Below are 25,090 nucleotides of genomic sequence, written 5' to 3' on the forward strand. Positions count from 1 at the left end.
CCGGGAACCCTGAAAAATAAGTTTACCCCGAAAATCAAAAACTTTTTTTAAGATTCTCCGTCACATTAAATTTTGAAGCACATGCATGAAGCATTAGATATAGATGAAAATAAAAACTTACTGCACAGTTTGCCTGTAAATCACGAGATGAATCTTTTGAGCATAGTTATATTCTATGATTGGATAATATTTGTCAAATAAAAACAAAAATGTTACAGTGCCGAAATCTATTTTTTTTCGGAACTAAACAAGGCCTAAGTGAATGATCTCAGGGTGTTGAATTTTTTTTTCAGGCGAAGCGAAGGCACGCACACATCCACTGGTGTATTCATAACTGTTGTTATGGTGGTGAGGATCAACTTGATCCGGTGAAAGGGTACCGGGCCGTCCTTTTTCAGGGCGCGTCCGTGCAAAAGAAAAAAAAATTGAATTGGACGACATCGTTTGCGTCACATGCATTTCCTTGGGTGCCCCATCATGCCCTGTCATGTTGGTTGCTCACGAGAACAAGCAACGCACGTAGTGGACGGAAAGCCAGAAACATTACTAGTACGTTGAGCATACGCACAGTTGAGATGACTTGAAAATGAAATCCAAATGATCGGTAGCAGAGACAAAGCTGCTGTAGCTTCGAGTCGAGGATCTCAGGCCTGGTTTAGTTAAAAAAAAAACTTCAGATTTTTCGTTGTGAATCTTTAAACGCATATATGAAGCATTAAATATAGATTAATTGCACAGTTTGTCTGTAATTTACGAGAAATTTTTTTTAAATCTAGTTAGTCTATAATTAGATAATAATTACTAAATACAAACGAAAAGTACTATGATAGCCAAAACCATTTTTTTTCTCCAACTAAACAAAGCCTTAGTGATCCTGGAAAGGAATCATTTTTCAGTGCAGGAAGAGCGCCTGAGAAAGCATGTGGTGCAGCCCTATCAACCACTGTGTCGTACAGTAGGATACTATTCAAACCTAAAATGATCCTCTCAAAGAAAAAAAAATGTCTACGTGCTAAGGCACGGAAAAAAAATTAAAAAATACCGGCATACTAAACCAATGATCCAGTTTCAATCACCACAGATAATGGTACAGCTAGCACGAATTGGACATGCTAAACTCAAAGCCCAGCTGAGACAAGGAGCCGACTGTACATTCAGAATGCGGATCAATGAAGTGATCAGCTGATTGGATCTCATTACAAGCAGCAAACCAAATTGCCACGTCAGGGAACAGAAAAAAGAAAAAAAAAGGTCTTTCTTCTTTCTTCTGTACAGATCAATTCACACCAAAACCTCAACTGGTTAATTCTCCCTTCACTAGCATTGGCTGTGCCGCTGAGCATTTAGATACAACTTATCTACCAGCTATACACTTCCACACATACAATCAATGAAGTGATCAGCTGATTGCATCTCGTTACAAGCAGCAAACCAAATTACCACGTCAGGCAACAGAAAAAAAAGGACTTCTGTACAGACCAATTCACACCAAAACCTCAAGTGGTTAGTTCTCCCTTCACTCGCATTGCTTGTGCCGCTGAGCATTCCAACACAACTTACAACAAGAACTGGCCGATCTACTGACAGCATCCTCCACTTTGGTTTGAATTCTCCTGCTTCTGTTTCAGAGTGTTCCTCTTAACAACCGAAGAACCTTCCTCCAAGAGACTGGGAACCTCAAGAATCTGTAGACCACCCAAAAAAGAAAATCATTTTGCGTAAAGTAGGGAAGATAATTTGTTATATAAACAAAAGACATAACAGAGACTATTTCCACCACCAAGTAAATGATGTGAAAATATGTTTTGAGCAAATGCTAATCTGACATTTAAGCTGCTAATAAGATTGTAAATAAAATTGAATAAACTAATGGTTTCTGATGAGAAGAGGATATGTTGAGGAGCTAAATGAGTTTCCTAGCATAACTCTTTTCACGTATTGGAGCTGTTTTCCTGTGTGCATGGCACAGAAGAACCTTGTTGACCAATGCAACAAATCTGTGGGTTCTCTCAAACAATGCTGTGGGCAGAAAGCAGTTCACTTCCATGCTTCAAAGCATGCACCCATGTGTCTGTGCAGCATAACTCACATTTTTAATATGCAAATGGTACTTTGTGTAGCTGAAGGCATAAGCAAAGCACCAGCAATCATGTGGAAGGTTTTGCGCACTGGCACTAGCACCCACAAGAAACAATTATAGCACATCTAGTCAAATCATCTGGCAGGTCTGGGCATCAAAGACTTGGGAACACAAAACATCTGCCTCCTTCTGAAGCTTCTTCACAGACTGCACTGTCCTGAATCCTCGGCCTGTGCTCAATATCCACGGGGAGCACTGGGAGGTGCTCCGTTCTCTGCTGCCTTTATACAAAGCGATTACCTCAGTTCAGCTTGGTGATGGGAGATCTTGCTCCTTCTGGACGGACGTGTGGATCGGCGACAAGGCCCTAGCTGATGTGTACCCTGCACTTTTCAGCCACTGCACCAACCAGGAGATCATGGTGAGCGGGTTGATGGTGGCTGGCCTGCAACACTCACTTGTCCCTAGGCTCTCCGAAGAGCAACGCAGGAATTACAGCTGGTTCGATCCATGATCGCCAACACAGCGCTGTCGGCTGAACGCCTGAACCTGACCGTAGGGTGTCGCCATTCAGTAATGGAATGAATGGGCTGGACAGTCGAGCCATCTACTCTCTACTGAAGGCCCAGGGACATCAGCGGGATGAAAGATCGACCTTTGTTTGGAAAAACTCGGCACCACCAAGAGTGCAGCTATTCATGTGGCTGCTTCTCAAGAAACGAATTCAATGTCACACGATTCTGCAAAGGAAACATGTACTCCACAACAGTACTTGTGAGATCTGTAGTGAGGAAGATGAGACCCCAGAACACATAATCAGCGGCTGTGCTTTGGGCAAAGCGTTCTGGGAAAGGCTAAGTATGAGTGCCATGGTTGGCTGGGATGTTAGCAGCTTGCACAATCTGGCTCCACAGGGAGGAGTACCAGCTGAAGAATTCTCGGCATTCATTGCTCTGTTGTTGACAACTTAGGAAAGCGCGGAATGCTGCAGTATTCAGAAATGAACCACAATCAATCTTCCAGTTGCTAGTGTCTTGCAAGTCGACTGCTGAACTTTGGCGCTCAAGATTCAAAATGAAGAAGCACATCGCTGATAAATGGTGTGAGTTTTTTGAAATGGCTAGGCTTGGCTAGAGCTTGTACACAGTTGGTGTTTTATAACCCCTGTCACACCATCGTGACATCGAAATTGTAATTTCTTACTTGGGGCCGTTTTGGTCCATCTTATTTATATAAATTCAGGTGGGGAACGACTCCCCCCCCCCCCCCTGGTGACTTTCAAAAAAAAAATCATCTGGCAGGTTCCTTAAGTATGGCCCTTGTTGGTGCAACAGTGCTGCCCAGTGCCGACATAAGTAGTGCACAATTAATTGGCTGCTAGAACCTAGGTGAGAAACATTTGATACACAACAAATAAATAAATGAGCAAGCTCTGAGAGATATCTTTTAAAAAATTATGAGAAATGGATTTTCCCCCCTAAAAAACAAGGTGGAGAAGAAAAAGGAAAAGTTTTAAACACGTTGATTTGCTTCTAAAAAACACATTGATTTGCTTCTAAAAAAACACATTGATTTTGTATACATCAATACAGATGACTGGACTTACTGTTAATCAAAATGGACCTACTTAATTATGCAGACTTGGAGATATCAAGTTACAGTTCATCAAGCATAGGAGTTAGGACTTTAATACTCAAAAACAGACCTACTCCCTTCGTCCCAAAATAACTGCTCATCGTTTTTAAGGAGTCAAAGTTTTTTATAGTTTGATCAAATATATAACACAAGTATTATTATGTATTATGCCATGACATATATTTTTTTAATGAACTTATTTAGGGATAAGAATGCTGATACTGTTTTCTATAAAATTAGTTAAACTTAGAAAAGTTTAACTTCTCAAGAAGCAAGATGTGCAGTTAATTTGGGATGGAGGGAGTATGTCCCGTGCAATCTTGGGCCACCTAAGGTCACCCTGCTCCTAAAATAACAAAGGAATAGATAACCAGCAAATACGACAATTATGCAATGAGCATATAAGACAAATGTCACAAGCAACGAAAATTTTAGAAATCACACAACTTTGGGAATAATATTTGATAACAGAAACGTATGCAGCTAAATCACTACAGGAGTATTTGTTCATTTTCCTGACTTAACAATAGGATCAATAGGTAGCATGTCAGTATCTCATAAGCCAAAAGGCTGCTAATCAAAACAGGAGTATTTGTTTATTTTTCCTGACTTAACAATAGGATCAATAGGTAGCATGTCAGTATCTGATAAGCCAGAAGGCTGCTACTCAAAACAGGAGTATTTGTTTATTTTCCTAACTTAACAATAGGATCAATAGGTACCATATTGGTATCTGATAAGCCAGAAGGTTGCTACTCAAAACATTAGAAATATTAAGCTTTAGCTTCACCAGTGCTACTGCACATAATTGATTCATAACTTTACAATTTTCTGGAGCTATTGGACGGTGTATCTGAATGGTATGAAAGGAAAAGAGATAAGCTTTTGATATAAGTATCGCTGTGGTTTGTGAAGATATACCTTTAACGCAAGCTCTTCGAAACATTTCTCCACGTTTTCTCTTGTTTTAGCACTACTCTCGACAAAGAGACATCCACATTCTTGTGCAAATGCAAGGCCTTCTTCTTTTGTCACCATTCTGTCCTCATCCTATACAAGATAAAATCATCAAACCCACAGAGCTATGTGCACTTGTTTCATCTAACAAATATTACCTATCAGTGGTTTCATCTACAAAGACCAACAATATGTTACAACAGTCAACAAATATTACCTATCAGGCTCAAGTGATTCATGCAGCAGATCATAAAAAGATCAAACATGCGATCATAATGAAATACTTTCACTTTGGTAAGGAAGTGTTAAATACATGAATGGAACAATGTTCAAGCAAAAAAAAGAATTTGACTTAGGAAATAAATAATATACCTTGTCCACTTTATTTCCAACAAGCATTTTGACGCATTCCTTATTTGTTGAGTGTAACTCTATTTCCTTGGTCCACACCTCAGCCAAATTTGTGAAACTCTCCCTTTTTGTAACATCATAAACTATCAAAACAAGACATTACCAAGTTAATATTCTTTTTTAAGTCACCCTGCAACATTTTCTGAATCGCAGAAATGAATGATGATACAAGGATCATACACACTAAAATGCTTCCTTCAAATTTTGTTGATACTATTCATAACATTGCATTTCAGCATTAATCAAAAGTTAACCACATATTCAGTTCCCAAATACAACCACAAATGGTTAGTTTTTTCCCTGAGACAAAGCTCAAACCCATTCCATTATCCTTAATAATGGAAATACATGAGTTTAGTTTACCAAGAGCTAGATAAGTGAGGGGGCAGACAGAAGATATGTAAATTTGACCAGGTAGCTACCCAAGGCTAATCTACTTGATTCAAGTGAGAAGCATATGCAATGACCTGCAGATACCGACTGTAAACCCCAGACTACCACTTGCAACAAAAGTACCACACAAGACGTGAGATTATTTAATAATCCGGCGAAGACATAGGAAAGTTTACAATACTCCATGAAATGGGTTGTTTACAAGTCTTTTTATGGTCTTGTTTACAGGTTATAGGTAATCAGAGAGAGTATCACTATTAAGCTATTACTATACTGGAAAGTATGCACCCATACGGTGGGTAACCTTGACGAGTTCAGACAACAGGGATCAAGTAAATTGAGGTGATCAAAACAAATAAAATTATGGTACAAAGCCACTAAGATGTGGCACAGCAAGATCCTAGATAGCAACATGCTTTAAGGGATCATCTTGAAATTTGATAGCCTCGTCAGTTACATGTATATCAAAAAACAGCAAAAATGACCATAAAAATTCCACCAGATTGGAGCATGAACGCAATCCAAAAGGTAAACCTGATTAGCATTTTATGGCATGACCTGAGCTCAACAGACAATACCATTGGCTAGAAAGTGGGCATAAAAATACTTTGAACTCTAAGGTAAAAAATGATAAATGGTTCAACTTCTTAATCCACAATGAAATTGTCATATATATATATATCTTGAAAGAGATCAAGTCACCTAGAATAATCCCATGAGCACCCCTGTAGTAAGAGCTGGTAATTGTTCTGAACCTCTCCTGGCCGGCTGCAAAATAGTGAAAAAAAAAATATAGAGAGAGCACTTGAATAGTGAAACAGTTGCCCCTGCTGCACAAGGCAGCAACTAACAAACATGTTAGAACCATTATCAGAAACAGGAAAAAAAACCTTACCAGTGTCCCATATTGTGAGTTTCAGTTTCTTCCCACCCACACTGAGGAATTTGATTTTAAAATCCACCCCTACCAAAACAGCAAAAAAAAGTTAAATTAAGAAAAGTAGGTATTTGGTTGATAAAGTACAGGTTATGTAATAATTATGTCAGAATTCAAGTGCCTCTTTGAGAACAAAATGATCAGGGGCTGCTATGACTGATCTTAAAGGCTAAAATTGTATTGTTATATCAAATCCAAAGGGCTTTTCTAACACAGTGTTTTGAGCTATACATTATAAAGAGCATTTATTCAACTACGTTGACTATGTTGATTTATTGATTATTTACTAGATACTTAAGGAGTAACCACAGCTTGAATTGACAGGATAAAAAAAAGTTAGGACGGAAGGAAGCCAACCTATTATCTTAATAAAAGGTAGATTAAAAGTTAGGGGAAGGTCAAAGGCTGTTAAAAACAATAATTATAAACCTTAAATGATAAGCCTCTATGCAAAGTGAAGATACAGTAGGTTTGCAGCTAAGTAGCTACAAGATGCATTTCAAAGTTTTTATTACCATGGGTAAAAAAAAGGCATCAAACATGCACTCTCGTGTTTTCCACAGTGCTTGCTTCCGGTTGTGACATAAAGAGTTGCCCCCAATGATATCACTGGAAACACAGGCGCAGATGCAACCAGAGAAGTATCCTAGCCTTAGTTTCTGCTAGTGGGCAACGCCTGGGCACGTTACAGTGTGTGGTGATCCCTTCACCCCGTCCCAAAAAATTGCAAGAGCATTCGACAACGAACGTAATTACGTTACTGTATTATTACTGTACTCTACTAACAGCAACGCGGCCCAGTAGTAGTAACCCCCAGTTCTCCGCTTGGGACAAAAACAAAAAATCTATTGCTGTCGTATCGTGTTCCGTTAATGGAGACGGACAAGGAAGCCGCCACGCTTGTCAGTACTCAGTACGCACAGGAGTCACGCAGCGGCGAGATCCACCAGGGTATAGGAGGAGTGGATGCGCACATACCTATGGTTGGCGCGATGTCGTCGTCGATGTGGGCGGCGGAGACGAAGCTGACGAGGAGGCTGCTCTTGCCGACGGCCGAGTCCCCGATGAGCAGGACCTTGAAGGAGCAGTCGTAGCTGCTCGCGGGCGACGAGGCCATGCCTGCCTGCAGCCAAAGCCTGGATCGAATCGCGCGCAAAGCGAAGCGAGGCACCCGGGAATGCGGGGGCGGGTGGGTTGGTGCGAGGTGGTGGCCGAGCGCCGATAGGAATAAAGGGAGAGCGAGGAAGGAGGGAGGGGAAGGCGAAGCGAAACGTGAAAGCGAAACGGGGTGACGAGGAGGCGGCGCGCGGCGTCAGGTGGACGACTCCTTTCAGTTACGGGGACCTACGGTTGACGGCAGGCTAGCGCGGGCGCGGGCTGCGTGGCGGGCTGCGGCGAGGGGCCACGGCCACATGGCGCGCGTGGGGTGTTGGAGCGGAGCGGAGCGCCGCGCCGCGCAGCCTCGCTCGCGCTTCGGCGCTTGTCCTGGCGTGGCGGTGGCGCCGGCCGAATTGCCGAAACACGCGGGGCATATGTGTGCGTGTCCCTCCATTCGTATATGAAACTCACAGCACACTTTCGAAATTCGAATGGGAGATTTTCTCTGTCCTTTTTTTTTGTCTTTTTTTCATTTTATTCCTCATCTTTTTGTTTACACAAGACATGACCAAAATTGCCATGGCACCAATATCATCGGATGGCTCCTCCCGGCTTATACCCAACTAACGCTGTTTGTTTGAGTTTATCGATTGAATTTGTCAACCGTTCAGTAGTGTTTTTCTCTTACAATAAATCAATAAACAGTATTTTTAGCCATAACTTTTCTACCAAGCGAATAAGTTTTAGGGTGATCGGACAACTACGCGGTCTATCCTCGTCCAAAGTTGCACCTTCCGTGATGAGAGATCTCTCTATTCAATGTCAGCATTTGGATGTCATAAGGCTACGGGAAGAAGCAAGCCGAGCCACCGCAGATGCTTTTTGGTCGAAGTTCTCTCCTCTAGGCCAGAGGCGCTATCATCGGGCCGGCAACATGGGTGAGTGGAGTGTCGAGACTGACAATATTCGGTGTGCCGTGGCGTCAGGCATACGACACTGTTGGACTTCAGCATCGGAGTCGGTTGAGGGCCACTTCAGCAAGCGCACCCAAATCAGATCCTCTATTTAGAGTTTAGGTGCTTACCCCTTTTTTTATTAGTCCAACAAATTTCTTTCACTCCAACAACAACCCCCAAATAGAGCCTCAAAGTCCATATCAACAAACAATGACATGGGGACCCACACATCATTGACTCAACTCTTTTTCCCCTCATCCTATCTCCACACATAGGGTAGGAGACGAGCAGAGGAGGTTGTGCCCGCTCCTTCAGCAACGAGCAGACCGGGTCTGCTCCTCCTAGTTGCTAGAGCAGGATCCTCCCGACGGCAAGCTGGTCGGGCCGCTCCTTCCCATGACCAAAGCAAGTCGGGGACGCACCTCCCAACGATGACGGCGAGCAGGTCAGGGTTGCTCTGAGCTAGGGCAGCATGGAGGGAGTGCACCATGGCTGCGAGCAAGTGCACCGCGAGCAAGTGCGCCATGGCTATCCGGCCATTCGGGGAGCAGATCAAGTGGACGAGGAGGAAATCGAGCAGAGAAGAACCATAGTTTCGTATGCGCGAGCAGGATAGAGGCCAGGGTGACCCAACAGGAATTGAGTTGGTGGTAGGATTTTGTTGGCTCAACAAATTTGTGGTCTGTAATAGAGGTCTTGCTGGATTTAGATTTTTATCTAAATACCTATATTTAGCTATTGAGGCTCAAGCAGGGGCCTGCTGGAGTTGTCCTGAGGCGGCCAAGCCTAGTGGCGAATCTGGCATGTGATTGCGACTACAACAGCGTCAGACATGGGTTGTCGTCACGCTGGGAACTGGAGTCGAGTAGGGCGGCATTAGGCCCTATTTAGTTTTCACCCAAAAACTTTTCACCCCGTCCTATTAAATGTTTAGACACATACATAAAACATTAAATATAGATAAAAATAACTAATTATACAATTTACATGAAAACCGCAAGATGGGTCCTTTAAGCTTAATTAGTCCATTATTAGCTATAATTACTATAGTAACACACATGTGCTAATGACATATTAATTAAGTTTAATAAATTTGATCCACAGTTTTCAGACGAGTTATATAATTAGTTTTTAAATTAATATCCAAACACCCACTTGTGACATCCTATGAAAAATCTAATATGATATCCAAAAACTTTTCACTCACGAACGCTTTAGAGCCAGCGTTGGAGCAGTGGTGCGCGTGGCGCTGGAGTCAGAGGTGACGAGGAGTTCAGCGGCGGGACATGTTTCAATCATCATGTAATTGCCAACAGAAAACATGTAAGTATGTTATCAGGTAATTTTGGTCTTCTCAAATGCCTTGTGTAAAAAAATAGAAAAAATATGGGACTTGCTGTTTTTTTAATGAAAACTTGCTATATTTTAGGTATGTGAAAGATAGAGAAAGAAGATAGACAATCAAAAGAAACTGCAGGTCCATATGTATATTTTGAAAAGCATCCGTATTGTAGGCGCCATCACGATTGAGGTTAAAAAGTTGCGAGGCATGCAAATTGAGGTTAAATATCGAAAATTTTCATATCCAAGGCTCGTTTAGAAAAGGTCTTAGCGGCTATGCCTCTAACTCCTACACAGTTTATGGTATTGTTCATTGAAATTTTCGTACTCTCCTTTCTCTAGCCGTGGTGTGGTTCCTGCTGAAGGCGATGTGCGCCTCCTTGGCGAGGAGAATCGGCACTGGTGAAGGGGAGACGATCCCGGCGTCGCTCGATCTGGACGCCATCACGATTTCAGTCTGGTTTTGGGGGATTGAATCGAAGGAAGCGATCGAGGATTTGGGTTTAGGGTTAGGACACCATCATGTATTTTTCCTTTTCAATCTTGTTTTTTCTGTCCGGAGTTGCTCATGAAGGAATATATATAAATCACACTAAAAAGAGTAAATCTTTTTAGGGGCTCTTCTTCTGTAATAACCGTCTAATCATAACGTTGTCTCGTATTAGCCTTCCGTCATCTAAGATTTTATTCTCAGAGGATGGGATTCTAAGTCCGTTGCGTGGTAGGTACGCTGAGCTGAGATTGTCACTATATGCTGATGATGCTATCATTTTCCTTAATCCGGTACAAGAAGAAGTCCGTGCACACCTCAGCATCCTGGAGCAGTTTGGAAATACGAGTGGCCTTAAGCTAAATCTCGCGAAATGTATGGTTGCGCCCATCAGATGTCTGGGAATTGATGTGGACCACATTCTTGAGCCATTTGCAGGTCAAAAAGTATCCTTCCCAATAAGGTACTTAGGACTGGCAATTACATTAGGCCGCCGGTGCACCTACATAGTGTCTTGGACAGAGCAAAAACGAAGCTGACAGGATGGCAAGGTCGTCTCCTTAATATAGCTGGACGGCGTGAGCTGGTGCGTTCAGTCCTGAGTGCAATCCCAATCTATCTTCTTTCAGCACTCAAGGTTCCAAAAGAATTTCTGAAAGATATAGACAAAGCACGTCGCCGATTTCTGTGGGCTGGTGACAGTGAATTAATATGCAGCAAATGTAAGGTGGCCTGGAGTCTAGCCATGAAGCCTATTGAATTTGGAGGGTTAGGCATCCTAGACCTGGAGAAATTCAGCCAGGCACTTCGTCTCCGGTGGTTATGGTATGCTTGGGCAGAGCCCCATAAAGCATGGCTGGGAACGACACTTCCGATCGACGATGTCGACGCTGCCCTTTTTGCGGCAGCAACCACAGTCTCTCTACGGAATGGACAAAAAGTTTTGTTCTGGCACTCTAGCTGGGCACATGGTCGACCTCTGCTGCTCCGTTTCCCGCTGTTGTACGGTCATAGCAGAAGGAAGAACAGAATAGTGCGTGATGCTCTACAGAATGGCAAATGGATCAAAGACATCGCCTACAGTCTGAACAATGACCTTCTTGCTGAATTCTTTGGGCTCTGGAATGTGTTGCAACCCTTGGAACTTAACCTGGACACCCCTGAGGAAGATCAAATTTGTTGGAAGCTCGACCCTTCCGGGAAGTATACTGCAAAATCTGCATATAACATCCAATTCAGCGGCTGCATACTCTCCAATTTTCCCAGGCTGATATGGAAGGCATGGGCACCTCCAAAATGCAAATTTTTTCTCTGGCTACTATTACAGGATCGCCTATGGACAGCGGCAAGACTGCAGGTGCGCGGCTTGGAAAACAATTACTTCTGTGGCTTATGCGTTGGGAACTTGGAGACTGCCACACACCTATTCATCGACTGCCCCTTCTCCCGGACTGTATGGGACCGGGTAGCTACCTGGAGTAACTGCAACAATCTACAACCGGTACAGTGGGGCGAAACAAGAGACGTCGAAGATTGGTTCCTAGCGATGATTGATCGCGGGAGCAAAAAGGGCCACACACTGGCCATCCTCACGCTATGGTGCATCTGGAATCGGCGAAATGCTGCTGTCTTCAACAACAAGACTTGCACGGCGGCGCAGGTCTTTGGCCAAATCAGCGAAGAAGCCTTCTTATGGGCTAATGCTGGTGGAAAAGCCCTTAGATCCCTCTTTGTTGCTCATAACTTTGAGAGAATATAGCTAATTGTATTTTTTTGCCCCGGTAGCAGTCTGCTGCTGTGGGCTGCGCCTCTCGCGCCTATGCTGTAAAACTCTTATCCCCTCTTATCAATATATGGCCGGGTAACCGGACCTTTTAAAAAAAACCGTTCTATCTATCTAGCAACGGATCTAGTGCAAACTCATCTCGCGTACAGACTGCAAACTCCCTCTCGGTCACCTTTGTCTGTGACTCCCTCTCGGTGTTACCTCATACCTTTTTTTCACCCGCCTGTACCCGTCTGAGATTTGGGCACCTCACTCCTACTTAGCAAAAGAAAAAGAGAGATATTCCATATTTCCATCTCAAATAAAAAAAACTAAAGAAATTTGTATTGTGTCCGATGCGGCAAATGCTTATTTGCTCGGAGCATATACATATCAGCTAACAATATAAATGACCGGCACCGATCGTGTTCATGTGCAGGGCCTTCTTCCCTTCCTACAGCTACTACGGGCCTAGAGCTTATTGATCGATCACACACGAGCGCCTCTGCGCACTGCAGTCTCGTTTCTTTGCTTTTCGTGACTTGTTCTTAAACTCTGGAGCATGCAGCTGGATCGCCCCTCGTCTGCCGGGTGTTGTAAGAGCTGCATCCAGGGCACTTGTGCGCCAATATGTGGAACTGCACGTTCGCCGTCATGCCACAGTCGTTGCACAGGATCCATATCTGGACGTGAACCCAGGAACAAAACATTAGCACAAGGCTGAAGGCTGCCAATCTGACAGAGGAACCCAAGGGAGACAGACAGAAACGTGTCCTTACCATCTTCTTCTGATAGATCGCCGGCATCGGGGACGCTGCAACCTGAAGGAATGAACAGTTACTTGGATTGGTACCTGAAGTTGCAGGATAAGAGGCGTGGTTTTTGGAGAGGAAGCTGTACCTCTTGATCCAGCTTTTGCCATATGTCGGACATGTTGCAGGCAGACCTCAGGCAAACCGGGCATGAGAACCTGAGGAAAATGGCAGGTTAGCTAGCATCGGATTAGCTGTGATGGCCACGGCCTGGAAACAGAGCAGATGAAAGTCCCTGTGTCAAGTGGAGGCTTACTGCTGATGCGCTCTCATCTCGTACAGGCATTCCAGGTGAATCGTGTGTCCACAATGAAGCACACTGATAGCTTTCGTCGAGTCGAATAGATACTGTGGCAGAAGCTGGTTAGGACATGAGTTATCTATCTACTGAATTTTAAGAGACGTAGAGATGCTCATGCTCTCTTTGAGAAGCCTATAATACTCACCTCAATGCATACGGGGCAGTTGTTATGCATAGCTCTGTCCACGCAACGGTGAGAATCCTTCAATAGAGAGGTATAGCAGCAACCTGTAATAGAATAGAACAAACCCACAGATGGTACAAACTTTCGTAGGGACAATTAAACTAGGAATTAATAGAAAAAAATACTTAGTTCTTGCTCGAAGAATGAACGAAATAATGAGCTAAAAACAAGCATACCGCATTTATCACAGTGATAGAAATTTTCTGCACCACCAGTTCTGTAAAAATAATAATAACTTAGGACTCATAGGAAATAAAAAAGAAGGATAATGAAGATTTAATACTTGCCTACATATGCCGCATCCATCACAGTGAAATTGGTTCTTTGATACCTGAAATGTCAGGGAACACGACACAAAACCGGAGAAAACAGAAGATGGAATACTTCTGAAATTATGTCCAAATTAGCGCGTAAAATCATCAGCTACTTCGCTTAATGCTTCAAAAACGAGCTTACATCATCATCGAAGAAGTTGCATTTCGCGCAGAAGTATTTACCGAGACATGCTCCACAATTTGAACAATCTTGCTGTACCTGTCAACAAAGAATGTGATTTTCATGTGACACCAACAACAGCTGAAAAACACCAACTCTGATTCATCAGGAAACTTACATCCTGTTCTTTATTGCAGAGAGAGCAGATAACCTGTGATGTTCAGAAAAAAAAATGTAGAAAGGTAGGAGTAGTATCACTATATGCCACTGCCAGAGGAGGCTCATAATGATTCAGACGATTTATATAAATTAAGTAGAAAAGAAAGGGACAGTGACTGATATCCGTATCTGCAGAACTGAAGAAGTGAAAAGCAAGCTAATCTGTATCTCGTGCAAAGTGTCCTATGCTAAGGTACTTATGCCATATAATTTATTTTGTTGTGCGAATGTGAATATAGGTTCTTTTGCAGTTTCATGCATGTAGGGTGTACAGCAGGCCAATAAAACAACGCCTCCTGTCACTGACCAGCTTGATGTCGTGACGTGGAACCACGTGGCGGTCTTGGATGCTGACCTCGAGTGAATCCTGCAAAGAGGAAATCAGGCTAAATACCACTGGCCCAAAAATTTGAATCCTATTCCTGCATGAACCAACTCCAAATTAAACATGCGAAATTCAGAGGATACATTCCGAGGTCCTGACCTTAGCTTCGTTGTGGCAGTGCCTGCAATCAAATACCTCGCCGCAGCACGGCGCCCGTATCTTGCATTTCCTCCTGTAGTGCACGCACCTGGCGTCCCGGGACCGGGAGTGTTTGATTATTCCGACAAGAAAATGATCGCAGAGAAAGAGAGAAGCTTAAGCCATGGCCATGAGAAAATGGTGGTTACCCGTATCGCTCTGGTCCGGCGTCAGCGTCCATTGCTCGCACCTTTCCCCTTCGTTGTTGTGCTGTGCATGCACCTGAATTGACAAAAAGACGCAGTGGGTGAAAAGTGTTCGTGAAAGAAATTTCAGAGCCTGCTTCTCGTCGCAGAGGCAGGCCAGAGCTTAGCTTCACCTAATCACCTTCTATGCGTCAGCTTCAGGACCTCGCCGGGCGTCGCCGCCGACCAGACGTGAGACACCGTCGCACCGACGGAAGGACACGGAAGACGCGAGCAGAGAAAAGATAGAGAGATGACAGGAGGAGGATAGACGCCGACCGGGAGGAGGCGAGGAGCAGAGAAAGATAGCAGAGCGGCCGTCCACCGCTCGAAAAGCCGGCGAGGGAGAGGAACACGACGGCAACAAGAAAATAAAGCCGTCTCCGTGCTACGACTACGACGAGCTCTTGCCGACCCGTACGGGGGCGTACCTGCGTGAGCGCACCGGCGAAGCAGGGGGGGCAGCGCCGCGCGCGCCCGGCCCGCCGGACGGCGGCTGCTCGCTCGCTTCCCGTGCCGCGCCGTGTGTGTGCAGCTGAGCAGGCAGGGACGTGCTGCCGAATAATGCCACTCCGCCGGCACGTACGGCACGGCTGCCGCGGGCTATATAGGCAGGCAGGTGGGCGGGCGTGCAGTGCAGTGTGTGCCGTGCGTGCGTTCAACAAGGACACAAGGTAGGCATCGCATCGGCACCTCAAACACAAAGAAAGAAGCAGCGGGGGCGTTGCGGTTGCGTCGTATTCGGTGGCGCTTGACCTTTATGTGACGCACTAAATTAAAGTGGTGGCAAGGCAAAGGCCGTCGTTCATTTTCCTGGGCGGCGGCGGCCTCGGCCTCGCGCACGCCGAGCGCCATGTCCTGTGGCCCTGTGGGGGGACGCACGGTTGGGGCGTCAGCGTCGGGGCGGGGCGTGCACGGGTGCGGGTGCCGGGGTCAGGTGCGGCGGCCTGCGTCTGCGAGTACGCGTCGCCGGCTCGCGGGATTGCTTGGTGTGCCTCGTGTCGTGCGAGTCCACTGATCAGTGGACACACACGGCACCTGATCCGCGTCTTGGCAGCCGAACCGAACGCACGGACGTGCATGCATGTGATTGCCTTTCCTCTAATCGTCCATCGATGGATCAGAACTTTAGCCAGTAGGAGTGAGTATACGCTATCTTCTTGAGCGCTCTTTAGATTTTCCAGAATTATTTAACCTGCAAGTTTGCTCGAAACAACAGTGCAGGACATTATTCTTCTTAGATTAGACTCCATACGTGTGGTACAACATGTGGTTTCTTGTCAAGAGAGGCCATTCTTGCTTTCCCGGACCGGAAGCGACAGGCCTACGGAAGTGCATGCGCGTACGTTTCTTTTGGTAAACTTTTTTTTTATCAACCAAACCTGAAAACCTGACATGCTATCTGATCAATTATCGAGAGGCTATGCGTGCGACGTACTCGTCACACCCCAGTTCCGGGTCGTCACGGATTGCAGACAGCGTGAAAGGAATGCGTTGCCTGCTCGCATTTCCCTCGTCCTCGTGTTAATAAAAATAAATGAGACGATGCTAGTACTAGCTCATGTTTGATCGTGTATCCAACACGCATTGTTTGACTCAAAAGTTAAGAGACATGCATGCATCATGCATGAGACCTTCTTCAAATTCCAGTTGGTGCCGGTTCTGTTCACCCTATAAACAACCAACGAGAGTTGCAGGGTGGTTTTCTCTGGGTAAACATTACCTTGACGACGGCGTGGGTGTGGAGCACAATGGTTCTTCTAAGGTCATTCTTAGTGGAGATGTCACAAAAGATTTATGAGTAATCACTACTATAGAATCGATTTGCTCGATTATGATTCTAAGTTGTTGCTAATATGCACTCACCCACCAGTGTGTGGTGGATGCAATTTTTGCTCGTACCTTAAATTCACTATTACACTAGGGTCATATTTAGCAACAATTGTAAAACACTCCCCGCAATCATAAAATCACGAGTGCTAGATCTTCACAACTCTAGACCATGCTTTTACACGTACAAATACATAAGAAAACTAATTACTCTCTCTAGCCCATTTTATCTGACATAAGTTACTAGAGTGTCACGGTCTTCTAAATTACACTTATCATTCATTTCATCATTTGTTTTATATTATATTATTTATGAAGTTTATAACCATTGGATAGTATAATTTCTTACAAACCTTATCATATGAAGTTTGTATTATAATAGTTAAAAAATTATTAGTCTAACAAATAGTTAAAGTTTTTAAAATTTGAATTTTAATATAAGTGTGTGCCAGATAAAATAAACCAGAGATAGTACTTTCCATTATTTCTATATACATATATGCTATTATGCAGTCTGCACTATAATTCTACTCCATGAAGCAACCGACCAGCCAGCTTCTTAGCTTCCTGCCGCGGGCAGACCACCATCCCACTTCCTAAACCATGCCTTCCATCTAAGGCCTTATTTAGTTCACCCCAAAAACTAAAAAGTTTTTAAGATTCTCCGTCATATCGAATCTTGTGACACATGTATGAAGCATTAAATATAGACAAAAACAAAAACTAATTGAACAGTTTGCCTGTAAATCGCGAGATGAATCTTTTGATCCTAATCAGTCCATGATTGGACAATATTTGCCACAAACAAAAGTGCTACAATGCCAAAATCTAAAAACTTTTCACAACTAAACAAGGCCTAATATGTGTTTCTGCGGCCAATCATGGAACTCCCTTCTCGTCCCAAACAATTACACATCTCATATTTTTAAAAGTCACAAATATTTTTAAATTTGACTGCATTAATAAAAACATCGGTGATACATTTCAGTAAAATATTGATTTTATAAATCTAGTCAATTTTCTCAAAAAACAAAACCTAAACTTAGTAGTATTTTGAAAGATGGAGGAGTAGCCTCGGATGGGACTGCCAACAAACTGCCCTATCCAAAAACCAAAAAGTTTTCAATATTCTCCGTCACATCGAATCTTGCGGCACATGTACGAAGCATTAAATATAGACGAAAACAAAAACTAATTACACAGTTTAGCTGTAAATCGCGAGACGAATCTATTGATCCTAGTTAGTCCATAATTGAATAATATTTGTCACAAACAAACGAAAGTACTACAGCACCAAAATCCAAAATCTTTTCGCAGCTGAACAAGGCCCTAGCCGAGCTGCCCTTCCACCCGTCGCCGACTCGCCGCCTTGAATCCCGATCAAATCGCAGTTTCTGTCAAGAACCTACGATATACCTGTAGTGCTGCCGCCCCTTTATTATCGACTAGCTTTTCTATTAAATTCGTAGAGCGTTCCATGTCCAACTTTTAGCATTTCTATTGGAAGCACACCACCATCCCTCTGCTTCATCTCGCTCGCAGAACCTTTCATGGGTACTGCAGAAAAGAAGGAAGCACGCATGACCTGCAATCGGTAGCGGTGAAAAGAAAATGATCTGGTGCTTATGTGAGGACAGAACCCATTTTGGTGGTAGCTTGGATTTTTTGTGGTAAGCTGAGGGGTAGCTCCAAAACGGTTTTTGATGGTTGTGTTCTAGTACTAAAAATCCTTACCTTCAGCTAGGCTTGCATTAATTCTGTACTACGGACTTGTGTCCTGAAAGACTATCGAATCAACGTACCTAGACTATGAAATGTGGAACAATTGTAGAAATGTTATGACTTTGAAACTATACTGAACATGAAATAGAAGTTAATAGACATAGTATCGACTGAAAACTAGAAAATTTACTATCAATCGGAAAAAGGTGATGTTTCTGAAAACACTAAAAAGTTATTAGAAGTATCTTGCAATTCTTCAAAAATATTAAAATTGTGCACACAACTATAGATCTCACGTGTCAATGCTTCCCTTTAGGTGTAAGTATTTCTTTGTTGCAGTATTCGTGAGTCGTCCCAAATTAAATTAACTTCTAGAACAAACTATTTTAAATTTAACCAACTTTATATAAAATGACACTATTATTTGTGCCACCATATTTTTTATGACTATTTTAAGACACTATATTAGTAGCACGAATGGGTAATGAAATATTTTTGTTTTTACTTGGTGTTATAGATGTTGTTACACTTTCATGTGAAGTTGAGTAAATTTAAGATAGTTTAACTTAGGATGATTTTAGGAGTTGGTTTATGTATTCTTTGGCGAGGCTCTCTGACATCTAAAAAAATGAGAGGAGCCGAAAAAGCTGCATATTGGTGGTTTTGGCTTTCCAACCCTAAATCGACTCTGACTTCACCATCTTTAGCTTGTTTGTGGCTTTAGAGGCTTTCTTGTATGTGTTTGTTTGGTAGAACTTTTAATTAAGCTGATGGAGAAGCCTGACAAATACTCCCTCCATATAAAAAAGAAGGTCGTTTAGGACATGATTTAGCATATCAAGGAGTGATTAATTAGGGTGAAGTTTTTCCTGTTTGCCCTAATAAATACAGCTTCACATGCATTCTTTTAGAAAAAGTTTCAGAGACCAACTGGCTAGCACCTCAAGGTTTGCATGGCACTTGCAGAGTTCGACTCCCTTGGACCCCAAATATTTTTGGCTGAATATTGCATGGCGAGTTTTTGCATGGCACTGTTTCATCGTGGAGCCTCGTCGTGGAGCCTGAGCGCGTATACTTCGCGCGTATATTTACCGCAGCGAGAACATGGCCAAAACAGCGAGTGCACACGATCCCATGATTCGCGGTTCTCATGAACGCGATGACAGCGAGGGCATAGAAAAGCTCCCGGAGGCAAGGTTTCCGGCACCATCTCAGAGTCCGTCGCGACGGAGTCCGGCACCATCTCTGAGTCCAGCGCGACGGAGTCCGGCACCTCTTGCGATGCGATGGAGTCTGTCACGGACTCGAGCAGTGAGTCTGGGGCGATCTCCATGGCCGGCGAGCGGCGTGACGAGCGTGACGAGCGCGATGAAGCCATGCGCGCGATGGACTGGCGAGCGCAAGCGGCGGCACGGCGAGTACGACGGCGAGCACGCGATGGAGTTGCGGCGCAGCGTGCAGCGATGGAGCGGCGTGGAGCGCGGCTTTAAGACGCGGAGGATCGGCGCACGCGCTGCCGAGAATCGAGTCATCTGTCCATACGCGCCGCTCTGAGTCGTAAATGCACACGGGGATCGAAGCGACAGGGGCAAACGAGTCCAAGGAACAGCCTCCGGTGATAGAACGACATCTTTTACGCAAACCACGTACTGAGCCGACGTTTTTTTAAGATACGGAAGGAGTACCTTGTTGAAAAGGATTTTTTTTGAAACAGAGGGTGTAGTTGTTAGTATGAGTAGTTCTCACATGTCAATATTTTCTGTTTTTGATGGGTTGGGGGAGGGAGGGGGGGGGGGTCGGTAGCACCATGGGGGAGACTGCACGCGACACGCGCACTGCCATGCCAGCTTCTAGGATTTCAAGGTGACAGGAATGAGTGACTGTCATACTCCTTTTATATCTGTAAAAAAAGTCATTTAGAACAACAATACAGTCTCTAAAACTGAATTTTTGAATCCTTATTTTTATAAAAATATTTATCAAAAAAAGGTATATGTATGTTTTTATGAAAGTTTTTTTCAAGACAAATCTATTTATATGGTTTTTATATTTTCAAACTCAACAACTTAAAAATTATTCATGATTTATGTTTAACTCAAATCTTATCTAAAGTGACTTTTTTTACGAGTACGGAGAGAGTATTTACGACACGTTTGTGTTCAGAGGAGATCTTGGGTCATTAGGGACAGCAAGTGAACAGACGGAGGGATGCTTGCGCCAAGGACCACGTGAAGGAGAGCATGCGCTAGAGGTGCAGTTGTGGGTATGCAGCACGAGAGAAGTGAGCCTTGATAACGTGTATATCACCAAATTGGAGAGAAATCTGCTAATGCGGATCTCCTACTAAGTACAAAAGATATATGAAGAAGAATTAATGAAAAAATACAATAAGCATAAGTGTTTTGTTAATTTGAAAAATAAAAAGTACAACAATAGTTAAGATCAAATTTTAGATTCATGATATCATAAAGGCTATTATTTCTAAGATTTTAGCCCACGTGGGAGTATGGACTATGGATTGATGGACTAATTGACTATAAGGGCTTTGTTTGACACGACCACTAGTCAGCTAGTGGCTCCGGCTCTTTCTACATTATGCATTGTAGCAATACTGCTCATAAGAGTCGTTTTCTCTCTCCTGACAAAATAAACATGGAGCCATGATTTGTGGCTCCTATAGCTCCAGTTTTTGCTTCTTTAGTACTATAGCGAGGAGCTAAAGAAAAGAAACCTTCTTAGGCCACTCACAATGCAGACTCTATCATAGAGTCTAAAGTTATTTATTACCTCGTACAATGTGGACTTGGAGTCTAAATAAGACTTGCAGTCTTATTTTTTCTACCTCTTTCTTCAATAAATATGCTGCCACATCAGCAAAATACCATAAATAATATGTAATTAAATGTATTGGACTCTGTGATAGAGTCTTGCATTGTGAGTGCCCTTAGACCGAGCCTAAAATAAATTCACATCATCACACAACAATTAAGAGAGGGAAAAATAATGACAAAAAATATGCATCATAAGGGCACTCACAATGCAGACTCTATCGTAGAGTCTAAAGTTATTTATTACCTCGAACAATGTGGCCTTAGAGTCTAAATAAGACTTAGAGTCTTATTTTTTCTACATCTTTATTCAATAAATATGCTGCCACATCAGCAAAATACCATAAATAATATATAATTAATTGTATTGACTCTATGATAGAGTCTTGCATTGTGAGTGCTCTCCCAACCACGTTTTTGCTATGTCGGTCACCGTCTCCCGTCGACATGTTGCGTGCTGGCTAGCTCAACTCAGCTAGGGTGGCTCCAATAATAAGTTATGAGCTAGCTCTAAGCATATTATTTTATATTTCAATAGAAAAAGAGAAAGACTATCTTTTGATTAAAAGCTAGTGTCATATACATATTTAAATATTATGTGAGTATCATTGTGGGGCTATTTAATTATGTACGAATATGTATTACTCCCTCCGTCTCAAATTATAAGTCATTCCAAGAATCTTGGAGAGTCAAAGTTTTTCAAGTTTGACCAAATTTATATAGCAAAATAATAATATTTTTAGTACCAACCAAGTATTATTAGATTCTTTGTTAGTTATATTTTTATAATGTACCTATTTTATGACATAAATATTTATATTTTTCTCTATATTTTTGGTCAAATTTGAAAATATTTTGACTCTCCAAAATTATTGGAATGACTTATAATTTGGAAGTAAAAGCTAACACTATTAGAAAAAATGTCACCCGTATTATTGAGTGTCCTTAGCAAAGAGGCCCATAGTTGTTGGCGTGAACGGCCCATTACCGTTTGTTGCTCTGGTGCTCCGAGATCATCATTCATACTTTCGTTTTTAGCACCACCTCGTATATGCATTGGGGAGGAAGAACCAGACGTCCACATAAAACACCCAAAGCGTCTGCTGTCCAGAACACAATGGCTAATAGCTTCTGTCCTGAAATTGGAAAAGTCTCAAATACTGGTGTTTGAACCCGCTAAAAAAGAGGAACTAGTGGAAATTTTGGACTTTCTGTTTTCATCCAGCAGTTTTATCCTGTTTTCCCCGTTTGGAATTCTTTTCGTTCTATACGTTTTCATACGGTTTCCTCTGGTTTTTATTTTTTTCTTTTTTATTGTCAGGAGTGCCAGTGGAGGTCACCTCCTCGCTCGGCGAGCCTTTTACCTCTCTGTCATCCGATCCTCCTCTCCGTCATCCGAGCCTTTTACTGCCTGCATCTGCTGTGTCGTGTGCTTCCAACTTTCCATGGCACATACGGATACGAAAGCATCATCTCACTTTTTCCTCCGACGCGCCACGGACTGCATCCTCGCTCATTACGGAAGCATCACCTCAGCGACGCCACCCGCGTTCTCGACACCAACAGGATCAGTTGTTCCTATATATTCTGATCAGTGACTAAATCAAAACAGGCCAGCTGCAGTTGTCGAACTAAGAAAAACAGATGAGAGGAAACAGACTGAACCCCTTATCAGAATAGCAGCACAAAGGTAGAAACTCAATCACAATTGCTCTTGCAGAAATAATATTCGTCTCAATTAGAGAAGTCTCTCGAGTGGCACGCAAGCTTCAGTTCTGTTTGGCGTACTATATCGACAAAAGAGCATAAATGGTATGAACCAGATTCTTGAACAACTGCAAAAATTAGTAAACAAACAATCGGCACAACAGTTCACTCGCGTGTAGTGTAGAGCTAGACTGCTAGAGTTAGCCCATGAAGCTTTTTCTATCAAAAGCCAAGCTCTGCCATTGACATAGGGTAACAAAGATGCAGAATAATAGGATTCACTTTGGGTCTGTCCAAGTGTTTCCTTTAGCTTATCCAGAGCAGCCTTCGGTTCTGAGCTATCTCCTTCTTTTGACCATAAGTAGCACTTGCAACTAGCTCACCATCAATCAACACCTCAACCTTCAAACTCTTAAACCATTCATATTTCACAAATTTCGCCCCTCGTGAGTCTTTTGGCAAAACTCAAAAAGCTCAGTTGCCGGATGCTTGCCTAATGTCTCTAAGCCAACAAGTGGATCAGCCAAAGTTCTAAAGACATAACATAAGAAATTGAATATCAGCAAAATATTGACTCAAAAGCAATGACTATTTCTATATACCCGCCAAACCTCCTTGGTCGAAGTTGGAGTCCCAGTATATGGCACCAATAAGAGATTCCACAATGTCACACAGAACTTTTCAACTTTATTTGAGTGAACTGCATATTTATGGCATTTCTTCTATGAAAGAAATCTGTAAACGCCAGAACATGAAGGATGAAAAAAAAAGTTATCACTGAAAACAGAACACGGTAACGAGGACTGCTCATCGGTCACTCGCGTGTAGAGCTAGCTCATATACTTATCATTATGGGATTTCATCTATCTATACTATAAAGGAGCAAACAAATTGGAAAATATGTCACCTAAAACCATCTTACCCAGCTTATTCTTCAAAATAGCAGGACCAGTTCATTCTGGGAATTCTTCTTCTTCGAAATAGCAGGACACTTATCTTATACACTACGATTTCTCATTCTATATGAAAGTCAAACTCGGCCATTGATAGTCCGTAATGAGCGAGGATACAGAACAGTCTCGGCCATTGATACACTGTAAGTCTGTAACGAGCGAGGATGCAGAACAGTATGCATATATGAACTAATACGAGATTCAATTCTTAAACTAAACAAGGATGCATGCGTTATCCCTTTCATTAAGAACCACAGTAACTCTTTGATCACCCTTCCATGTTGCTCGGTGCTTTCCACTATAAACTACAGATTACAGGACCACAGTAACAACGTTCTTTCCACAAAAGACTAAAACCACAGTAACAACTCGAAACACGAGATGACAAACTAATAACTAGCAATAGCAAGTCCTTTCACGCTGGACTGCTGGAGACGACGACGTCTCCTCAAGACAAGCAAACATCACATGATCATGCACGCCGGAGACGACACCTCCTCGCAGGCGACTACCATCTTTGGGTACTGCCCCAACGGCAGCCCATAGCACGGCGGGTGGTTCACGAAGCAGGCGCAGGGCTGGCAACCGCAGTAGCAGCAGCCGTAGTTCCTGCACCAGCAGATGCCGCAGCAGCACGAGCACGACGGATTTGGTAGTAGCATGGCTGGTCGCTGCGCCGGACGCGGTGGTGGCTGCGGTGTGAGCCGCAGTTCTGCCGCCACGAGCTGGATGTCCCTGATCACACAGCCCGCCTTGCGCCGGAGCTTGCAGGGGAGCACCAGCGGGTCGAAGGCGCCAGAGATCGTCACCGTCCCGGACACCTCGTCGTAGGAAATCACCCGGATGTCCTCGGTTTCTGCCACCACGCAAGAAATTCCGATCACAAGGACCGGACGACAATATAAGGCGCACGCTACTGAATCGGGAGGGCAACAAGTGATTATTATTACCTTGCAGCTTGCAGACAGTTTTCCGGATCTTGGTGAAGCAGCGGCAGCAGCCATGGTTGAGTGTCACGACCAACGTGGACACCTGCATGATACTATAACAAATTACTCTGCGTGCGTGTGTCACTGCAAGTGGTGCTAGCTAGCTAGTAGCCAAATAAACCAAAATCATGGAAACACAGATGAATAGATGATCATCAAATCAAGTAGATAAAAACATGCAGGTGAGGAGACATTTATTTAGCAACAACAAGAAACGCACAGAGATCAGAGATCATGCAGGAGACATTCAGCAACAAGAAAAGCAGAGTGATCGGAGATAGAAGAAGGCAGCACCTTCTCAGCCATGTGTGCTCTTCCTGGAGAACGCTGATGATGTAC

At 43.3% G+C, this 25,090-nt stretch overlaps 3 protein-coding genes across 4 annotated transcripts; all 3 read right to left on the reverse strand.

The window, feature by feature from the left end:
- LOC8085485 (ras-related protein RABC2a) lies at positions 1,114 to 7,791 on the reverse strand. The gene is made up of 6 exons (XM_002468466.2): positions 7,392 to 7,791; positions 6,372 to 6,440; positions 6,179 to 6,244; positions 5,045 to 5,166; positions 4,637 to 4,765; positions 1,114 to 1,685 (listed from the first exon to the last, which is right to left on the reverse strand). Exons 1-6 carry the CDS (start codon positions 7,528 to 7,530, stop codon positions 1,578 to 1,580), a joined length of 633 nt encoding a protein of 210 aa, XP_002468511.1. The 5' UTR covers positions 7,531 to 7,791; the 3' UTR covers positions 1,114 to 1,577.
- LOC8085486 (E3 ubiquitin-protein ligase MIEL1) lies at positions 12,344 to 15,381 on the reverse strand. Of its 2 annotated transcripts, none has more exons than XM_021458875.1 (13): positions 14,857 to 15,381; positions 14,687 to 14,759; positions 14,499 to 14,586; positions 14,322 to 14,381; positions 13,974 to 14,006; positions 13,817 to 13,894; positions 13,648 to 13,746; positions 13,537 to 13,577; positions 13,322 to 13,404; positions 13,132 to 13,223; positions 12,964 to 13,033; positions 12,843 to 12,884; positions 12,344 to 12,746 (listed from the first exon to the last, which is right to left on the reverse strand). In XM_021458875.1, coding segments are annotated over exons 5-13 (642 nt in total). In that variant the 5' UTR covers positions 13,976 to 14,006; positions 14,322 to 14,381; positions 14,499 to 14,586; positions 14,687 to 14,759; positions 14,857 to 15,381; the 3' UTR covers positions 12,344 to 12,611. The 2 variants fall into 2 exon arrangements, with proteins under 2 accessions (XP_021314550.1, XP_002468512.1); XM_002468467.2 differs by having other exon boundaries at positions 13,648 to 13,691; positions 14,865 to 15,380.
- Positions 24,007 to 25,090, reverse strand: LOC8080566 (protein PYRICULARIA ORYZAE RESISTANCE 21). Its single transcript, XM_002468468.2, has 3 exons — positions 25,046 to 25,090; positions 24,713 to 24,794; positions 24,007 to 24,618 (listed from the first exon to the last, which is right to left on the reverse strand). The coding sequence occupies exons 1-3, from the start codon at positions 25,055 to 25,057 to the stop codon at positions 24,227 to 24,229; spliced, it is 486 nt and encodes a 161-aa protein (XP_002468513.1). The 5' UTR covers positions 25,058 to 25,090; the 3' UTR covers positions 24,007 to 24,226.

Source organism: Sorghum bicolor, chromosome 1 (assembly GCF_000003195.3).
Source record: "Sorghum bicolor cultivar BTx623 chromosome 1, Sorghum_bicolor_NCBIv3, whole genome shotgun sequence".
NCBI lineage: Eukaryota > Viridiplantae > Streptophyta > Magnoliopsida > Poales > Poaceae > Sorghum > Sorghum bicolor.